Source organism: Loa loa, assembly GCF_000183805.2.
Source record: "Loa loa unplaced genomic scaffold supercont3.2, whole genome shotgun sequence".
NCBI classification, from domain to species: Eukaryota; Metazoa; Nematoda; class Chromadorea; order Rhabditida; family Onchocercidae; genus Loa; species Loa loa.
In genome coordinates this window covers 1,012,937-1,022,225 of record NW_018108182.1, presented here as the reverse complement: position 1 = coordinate 1,022,225, position 9,289 = coordinate 1,012,937, and the positions used below count along the sequence as shown (strand labels likewise).

Genomic DNA, 9,289 nt, shown 5'->3' with positions numbered 1-9,289 from the left:
CTACCAATTAATATACAATAATAATAATAATAATAATAATAATAATAATAATAATAATAATAATAATAATAATAATAATAATAATAATAATAATAATAATAATAATAATAACAATAATAATAATAATAACATCATGATTTCATATGAAATTACTTTTCGTCATTGTTTTATTATCATCAATATGTGAAATAGAATGCATAATAGCCAGAATAATGGGGAGAAAATGATGAATAAAAGTGAATATTTTTTACCTCAGTACTAAAAATTTTATGACACTTCCCTCCATCCTGTCATTATCTTTGCTAAAGTAATAAATTTAATTAATATAGCTATTAAGTTGTTATAAGAGATATTTCTTATTATTACGAGAAAAGAACTTGAAAAAAATCTAATTTTATCATACACGAAACTCCAATTATTAATAATAATAATATATTTGGATATGAATAATATTTTTCTTTTCTCACATTTTTTCTCTTTCTTTTGGATGAGAGAAACTTTTGGGATATTTCAAAAATTCTTTTATTTCAATTAAATTGTCACTATGTCATATTTCTCCTTGCAAAAAAAAGAAAAAAATTTTTATAAATAAAAATGAAAGAAAAATTCATAAATTTTCATTTTCTGTATCTTTTATCATTTCTAAAATTTTATTTTATTTTCGTTTTTTTTTTTTCGCAAAAAATGATTTGATAATTATTTTTTCTATCTTACAATAACAAATATAATTTTAATCTGTAAAAGATAATTGAAGAATTTTCTAAGAAAAAAAAGAAGAAAAGAAAATTAATCGTAAAAAGTGCCGAATAAATTTAATAATTATAATGGTTATTTTCCCTTAACATCCCAATCCCGTTAATGAAATTAAGCAAAATATCATACCATACCTATTTGTACCTTCTATTAATTAAGATGAACCAATGGTAAGACTAGCTTTATTTACAGTATAGCTCATCTTAACTTACAAAAGAAATTATTGTTTGGCATCAATATCCGGATTCTTTCTGGACATCCGTGTATACTACCATTTTAAGGTTGCAATTGATATCTGAATGCACTATAGTAAATAAATATTTTCGTATTGTTTTATTTGTTTACTCATGAATAATAGAAATCGATCATCAGGAGAGGTCAAAGTTTAAGCTAATAGTAATTTTTGGTTTTTTTTTCCGACCAAAAGAAGGTTGATTTGATGGTTTCAGAATCAAAAGAATGGATGTAATAGAGTACCATAGCTGATAGATTATGATTAAATGGAAAAGAGATGAATTAAATATATAATTTACATTAACCGACACTGCTAATTAGATAATTAAGGACTAGTAATTTCTGAAATAAAAAGGATAGGATAGTACAATGAATGAAAATTTATTTCATTGCTAATTTCCTATAATTAAATTCTTCCCCTCTCTCTTTCTTTTTATTTTTTTCTTTGTTTCTTTATAAAGGGAACTTTCCTTTCCTTTTCTTTTTTTTTGAAATAGAAAGTCATTTAAACTTTTTTCATTTATTTATTTGATTTGTTTACCGCATATTCAAATTTTTTCTTTTTTTGCTATCTTTTCAGAAGAATGCACAAATGCATTGGGTATGGAATCAGGTCTTATCAAAGATAATCAATTATCAGCAAGTTCAAGCCATGATAAAGACACTACTGGACCACAAAATTCGAGGTTATTTGATAAATTCTTTTTCCATTAACATTTCTATAATTTTTTCTTTTCATTTATTTTCTTCAATAAATGTTGCAATATTTAAATTAAATTCATTACAAATAATTCAAATTTGACTAATATAAGATTTAAATTCGAAGCTGTAATAATTAAAACATAATTGAAATAAACAACGAAATGTTTTGGATAAGTTAGTTGAATACTTTGGATCTGAAAATCTAGACCAATTCAAATCAGTTAATTTGAAATATAATGGAATTTTCCCAAGGTTGTTTTTGCTTAAATAAATTTCAGATAAATGGAAGAGAATTAATTTCAAATTTCGAGTTACTAATTTCAAATCAACTTTATAAAACAATAAATATTGAACTTTGTCATTGACAATTTAATAACAAATTCAAAATTAATACGCTTGGATTATTTATTGTTTACTGCTACATGCTGACAAGTTGAAATTTAAGCTTTAATATTATTAGCATTCTTTTCATATCATTACTTTTGGATAATTTTATTTGCATAACGTATGGGATTGTTGAAATGAATAATTAATTGAATCCAATTAAGCCATTTGGTCTTTCCCTTATTCATACAACATTTATTGTCCTGATTTCATCCATATTTCTTATATTCCATGCATTAATTAAATGAAAAAGAACATGAATATTCATAAATACAACTAATAATTGATCGGATGGAATTCAAAAAAAGAAAGTTAAATATATATTAAAAAATTTTAAAACTTAAATATAAAAAAATTTTAAAGTAGGAAAAATATTTAAATATTTTTCTTTTGTTTCTAAATATTTTGTTTTGCTTATTTTTTTTTAAATATTAAAGAAAGACCGAAAAACAATATTAATTTGAAATTTCATTCAATAAATTCCTATTCTTTCCTTTCCTATTCAATCTAATTTGTTAAGGTAAAAAGGAAAGAAAGAATGAAAAGCGAATGTTTATTGCAATAATGGATATTTAATTCTAAAACTTTCATTTAATTTAAACTTTGATATAAAATTTTCAATTCGAATAAATTGGGTTAATTCATTGAAGATAAAAAGATTTACCGTATATTATTTCATTTTCATTATATATATTATTGATAATTTATGAAAAATAAGGGAACAGAAATTTAATTTAATTGGCGCCATTATATTGTGGAAGAAGAAGAAGGAAGAAATTCTACTAGTGATATACTATAAATGCATTAAATATGATTACATTTATCAATTTATCAGAATGATATCAATTTTTGTTTTAAATTTGCATTAATTCTATCCCTTCATATCATTCATTCCAAAATATCATTTCATAATTTGATTAAATTAAACAAAATATGCGTAATTTTATCGCTGGAATAAATGATCTCATAATAATATTGAGAATAATCTTTGATAGTAGTGATAGCAGTAGTTGACTGATGACCTTTGAACCAGTATGAACAAATTCATTGCTCTTTTTCTATTATTAAAATTATTTAAGAGATATAATCACTGTTAACTGAAAAAAAAATTTTCTTTTATGCTTAAACGAATATTTTAATTGGAAATTGGATGAAAATTTTTTAATTTAAAGAATTTTTTAATTTGATCATTTCTACCTTTATTACATTTCATTTAGCAGAAGATTAGCTAATATTAGTAAAGTTTACAATCTGAGACTTTATGGAAGCCAAATGTTACTATCACATATTAATCGGTTAAAATTAAATGATCTAAATGAGCTTAATGAAATTAAACAAAATATTTTGATAATGAAAATATCATAGGCCACTAAACGGAATAAAAGGCTGGACATTATATGCCTTTCCAAAGGTCATCTATTCTAAAGGTCACGTTGTCCAAATCCACTGCGTAATCCTGCAATTCTGAAGATATGTTGTAGGGAATATATTTTTTGTAAAATATTTGAAAAAAAAAGTTTTCTTTTTTTTTTATAGAATACGGACAGAACGTGGAAGTGGTGCGTGGTGTCCACGTAAGCAAATTAACTCTGAAGTAGTGGAATGGTTACAAATCGATTTTGATATGGATATGGTGATAACAGCTGTTGAAACACAAGGACGTTTTGATAGCGGACGTGGATTGGAATATGCTCCAGGCTATATGTTAGAGTATTGGCGTGAAAGTCTCGGTACATGGGCACGTTATAAAGATGGAAGGCAAAATGAGGTACTGTATTTTTTTTTTTTTTTCTTTTACTTCATTTCTTCAATCGAATTAATAGTTTTAAAATATCATATTTGAAATATAATTGGAATTAATTTTGGCATACAAAATAAATTTTTAATCGAAATAGATAATTAAATATAAAAAATTAAACTTTTCTGTGTTTTACTTATGAATGAATAATATTTATATTAAAAATTGATGTTACATATTAAATTACTCTTTATCATTTTTCATTGTTTATCATTTATAAAATTAATGCAAATAATTGATTAATTATTCGGTTACTATGCAGTAATTAAGTAATTATTTAATGTGGAAACCTAAGAAATTTACAAATATTATGCAAATTTTTTTCCGAACTATTCATAAATAGATGATACTAAAGTAAACATACCAAATATACTTCATCAATTTGTTTGCTTTAGTTATGCAATCTAATAAAGTGACAACATAGATGTCACAGGTAAATAGAGAGAGAGATGATTGATCTAGGAGGGAAATACTTCCCATAAATTTATCATTTAAATTTATAATATATATTTAAAACTTTCTGAAATTTGGATTAAAGTAATAAACTTTGCGAGTAATTTTTTATTTTTTCTAAAATTATGCGAAATTTGTTTAACAACAAACTCCTCAATAAAATATCTGAGGGAATGGATATAAAAAAAAAATTAAATGAAATGTTATTTGATGATTGCAATAATAATTTTAACGAATAGATTATTATTTTTAAGATTTTTTTATTTGTATTATTTTTTCAGTAAATTAAAATTAAAGCTAAAGAAATCAGTTCATATCGATCTTATGGGATTTAATAAATCGATAATTGGAAGATGTTTGACGTGCGTCAAACAAAGTAACAATTAAATGACGTAAATTTAATAAGTTTATTTGAAGTAAAATGATTCGTGCATTTGATTACTTACGTAAACGTGTAATTTACATTATAGTAAAGGTAGGGACTGAAAAAAAAAAGAAAGGACTTTTATAGGTTCTGGCTGGAAATAGTGATACACAATCGGCAGTATTTCAAGAACTGGATGGTGGTATTGTAGCACGAAATCTACGCGTCATACCTGTTTCGGATGTGACACGTACTGTTTGTATGCGTGTTGAACTTTATGGATGTTCTTACAAAGGTCACGAGAATTTTATCATTTTATCACAAGAATTGTAAATTAGTAAATTAGAGGTCAGAAGAACAGTCAATTCTTATAATCTTGAAAGATTAAAGCATCAAAAAAAAAAGTCACTCTTACAAACCTGAAATAGTTTCTTTGATTTACATCCTATAAGTAGTATTCTTTGAGTTCTTCAACATTAACCCAAATTATCTAAATGAATCAATTGATGAAATTAATTACTTGTAAATATTTTAGATCAAATTCTATCCTACACAATACCGGAAGGTGATATAATAGATGGTTTAAATTTGAAAGATATTTCATATGACGGAATTACAAATTCATCCGGATATTTAATCAATGGCCTTGGCAAATTATATGATGGCGCTATTGGTGTGGATAATTTCGAGAAATATCCTGAACAATGGATTGGTTGGAGTAAGGAAAAACATGGTATTCTAATTGATGCTTAATTCATATTTATCATTTATTTAGAGCTTTTTACAAAATATAATTGATTTATTTTCAAATTAAAAATGAAGAAGTTAACTTCAATTAAATCTTTGGACGATTTAAAAAAATAGCTTAAATTGTTGATGTATTAGTAATTTAACATTCAATAAATTATTATTTTATCAATAATTTCAAAATAATATCATTCTTTAATTTGTACAATTTGTTCCATACATTTACTTATTTTTTGATTTTTCCAAAATTACTAAATTCATTTCTTTTTTTTTACGATGAAATAAAATTTTATTATAGGTGCAACCATTACGATTGAAATATTATTTGTAAAAAAGAAAATTATCAATGCTATTTTATTTCATGCATCAAATTTCTTGAAAAGTGGTGCCCAGGTATTGCATAATTATTGCGCTGAAATTTGAAATCGGAACTACTAATAAGGATTAAGGATTAATTAAAGCTTATCATTTAGAATTATGGATTAATTATATTTAAAATTAATTCTCGGTATTTACGGCCCAAATCATGAATCTCATTTTGGAAGATTTGTACGTCGATTACGTGTGATATGCGCAAATGTTATGAAAAGATCACGTATTGCATGTATTAATCAAATACACCTGTTCATTTAATTGCTTTTTATTTATCCAAATTTGAGACAGATTTTGAGAATTCGTCTTGTATTTGTAAAAGTTAAATTATCAATTAATTATTGTATTATTATTTTAGGTATTTAAACGAGCACATATATGGTTCTCATCACAAGGTGATGGTCAATATTCACCGAGAACTTTGTATTTTAATTATGTTCCTGATAAAAATTTCCAATCAGCCAGGTTTCTTTCACAAACTATCTTATGCAATGATCAATGAAATTATCACTTTAATCTATGATCAAAGTTAGCATTATAAGTTTTTAATTATTCAAAATCATTAAAATTTTAATGAAATACAAAATTACACACACAATATGCAGCATTTTGTTGAATATTCTCTGACTCATTTTTTTCTTTTCTTTTGTTATTTAAATGAATTTTAGATGGGTTCGAATACCGGTGCCAAGTCGAATTGCTAAGGAACTACGAGTCGAATTAACTTTGTCAGAAAATAGCAATTGGTTATTGCTGAGTGAGATTAAATTCGAATTTAGTTAGTTTTGGCATTTATTTTTTTTAAGACAAATGAAAAATTTTACTCTTATTAAATGAATTAAATTAATTCATTTTAAAGTTGAAATTGCAAAATTGAATTATAACCTATATGCAAATCCTTTGATAACGTACTCCTTGTAACTGATAAAATTTTGATAATTAATCAAACAAATAGTATATTTCTTAAGAAGTATCACTTTAGAAAATGGAATGCTTGAGTCGGATGATTTGGACGATGAGGAATTTGACTTGGATCATTTATCAAATAGAGGTGATACACTAACTTATTTTGCTATCAATGATATGTCAGAAGATAGTGCACGATGGATATCATTTGGTTTGTTTAGTTTAATTAATATTTGTTTAAAATAAGTTGATTTAAAAATTTTTATATGTATACACCTATCATGATATATATTGATATGTGATAGATATACGTTTCCAGGTAATTGCTAATTCATTGATGAAAAATGAATTTCAGTATTTTAGAAATTGTCGATTCATTTTGACCTAATACAGTATTTGAAGTGTTAACTGATGATATCATTCAAAGTTGCATAACTTTGCATTATCAGTGGTGTAATTTATGAGTTTTGAAACTTTCAATATGTAAATTTAATACGATAATTAATACTTTTAGCTGTAATAACATCACTCCTTTTCTTATTTTGTGCTCTCATTGTTCTCTTCTATTTGTTATGGATTTATCGTCGTACATTTCCACGAAAAGGACCATTTGTAGTGTTGAAAAAAAATTCGAAAGATTTACGGATGACAATTGGAGGACGAACAGCTAAAGTTTTTATTTTTAAAACATTTCTAAAAACTTTTAATGAGATTTTTATCCAAACTATTGCAGAAACACATAGAATATTCAAGGCCAAGCATCTAGTAATCGCTTAAGAATTAGTAGATAAGATAAATTTTAAAGACAGTTGCGCCCATTTCAGACAAAATTTAGAACTGAACTTTTCTGAATCAAATTATTAATAAATTAATAAATCAATATTAATAAATTAAATAAATTAATGTTAATAAATTAATTAATAAATTAATAAATTAATCAATCAAATTATTAATAAATTAATTTCTGAATCAAATTATTAATAAAATATTGAGGTTATTTTTCAGCGTACATCTCCAAATGCTTATCGTATGACTAATGACAACATGCAGAATTCGTTACTGGAAAAACTTCATGCCAATCAGTCTTCTGGTGGTGAATATGCTGAACCGTACTATGTCAGGTACACTTCTTCGTTTTGCAACTTACCTCATCAATTAGCGCTAACCCAATCCAATATGCTTCGATATGATTTATCAGATATGTAATATCATGAAAGAATTTTACCAGTAGAAAGCTTAGTACCGACTTTTGCCGTCAGGGCTACTATATAATAAAAAAAAAAAAAATTTAAGATGATAGTATGAGTCTTTAACAACGTAAATTGAAACATAATGATATCTGGACATATGACATGGTCAAAGTTCCTAACCATAGACCAAATATCACTAGAGATTCTTAAGGCTTTTGAGTTAAGCTTTTTGAAGCATTACATTTCAACGTCTCTGAGATTATCATAAAACTGGATAAAATTTTTTATATTATTTCTTAAAAAACCGAGCTAAGTCGACTTCTCATTAGCAATGATATGGAAATTACCGGAATTAACAGTAAAACCGTATGCAATCCCACAAAATCTCTTCCCAATTCGACAGTTCATTATGCTTCAAGTGATGTTTGTATGCGACATCCACGACAATTAGGATATATGTTAATGGAGTAAGTATCTATATAAACAGTTAAAACCGTGTTCCATGAATCAGTTGATATATTTTTTTTTTATTTTAAGGAACTTAGTGTCATCTAAAATAGCGAACGATTATGATAAAGTTCATGATACAAATAGATCAACAAATTTCGTCGAAATTGATCCACAATGTTTACGATTCCATGAACATTTGGGCAATAACCGATTTGGTGAGGTTGGTTGATAAGACTTATTGCTTAACTGCTGCAAATTCGTCTTTCGAAAGAAAGAGGAGAAATAACGACCTTTTTTTCGAATTTTTAATATTAATGAATAAATGAATCTAGTAGGTCATTTCTACATTGGTTATTTATTATTTCTTTCTTAATTACAGCATGAGATAACCGTAACATTTCAGATTTGGTTGTGCAAGTTGGAACAACGTACAATGGTCAATAAAACATTCCATCGAAGTCATGATGATCGAAGAGAATTTGAAGTTATAGTGGGCGAATTAAGTACTTTACGACATCAAAATATACTGGAAGTGATTGGTATCTGCTGTAATGGAGTATTAACAAGCTGTATCCATGAACACATCGAGCAATATCTTGGTCAATATCTTCAAAGCTTGAACAATGAGATACCATACAGGTGAAATGAACGACAAACTTATCGAGATCTTCAAACGTTTACAATGAACAATGTGGAAAAATGACTCAAAATCAACAACCATAAAAGATATTTTTTTGGATCAAATAATAGATACGTACGTAATATTTGTCGTATCAATAACTTCCATTTATATTAGATTTTTATTACAGAACAGAATTGCTATTATCGGTAAGTACGCAAATTGCAGCCGGAATGTCATATTTAGAATCTAAAAATTTCATCCATGGAAATCTTTCGGCAAATAATTGTCTAGTAACTAATGATGGTACCATTAAA

The 9,289-nt window shown here is 25.7% G+C and overlaps 1 protein-coding gene across 1 annotated transcript; it reads left to right on the top strand.

Moving 5' to 3' along the window:
- Positions 1-1,574: 1,574 nt before the first annotated feature.
- On the top strand, positions 1,575-9,051 carry LOAG_16412 (discoidin domain receptor protein 2). Its single transcript, XM_020449064.1, has 13 exons — positions 1,575-1,673; positions 3,610-3,841; positions 4,836-4,983; positions 5,224-5,421; positions 5,734-5,828; positions 6,166-6,272; positions 6,476-6,585; positions 6,790-6,924; positions 7,228-7,385; positions 7,719-7,834; positions 8,233-8,370; positions 8,441-8,573; positions 8,757-9,051. Exons 1-13 carry the CDS (start codon positions 1,591-1,593, stop codon positions 8,994-8,996), a joined length of 1,893 nt encoding a protein of 630 aa, XP_020307523.1. The 5' UTR covers positions 1,575-1,590; the 3' UTR covers positions 8,997-9,051.
- Positions 9,052-9,289: the final 238 nt, after the last annotated feature.

Coding starts and splice junctions, on each gene's coding strand:
- LOAG_16412 (XM_020449064.1), top strand. CDS start 1,591: ATGGAATCAGGTCTTATCAAAGATAATCAATTATCAGCAAGTTCAAGC. Junction 4,984..5,223: donor TTATGGATGTTCTTACAAAG/GTCACGAGAATT, acceptor TAAATATTTTAG/ATCAAATTCTATCCTACACA. Junction 5,829..6,165: donor TCTTGAAAAGTGGTGCCCAG/GTATTGCATAAT, acceptor TTATTATTTTAG/GTATTTAAACGAGCACATAT.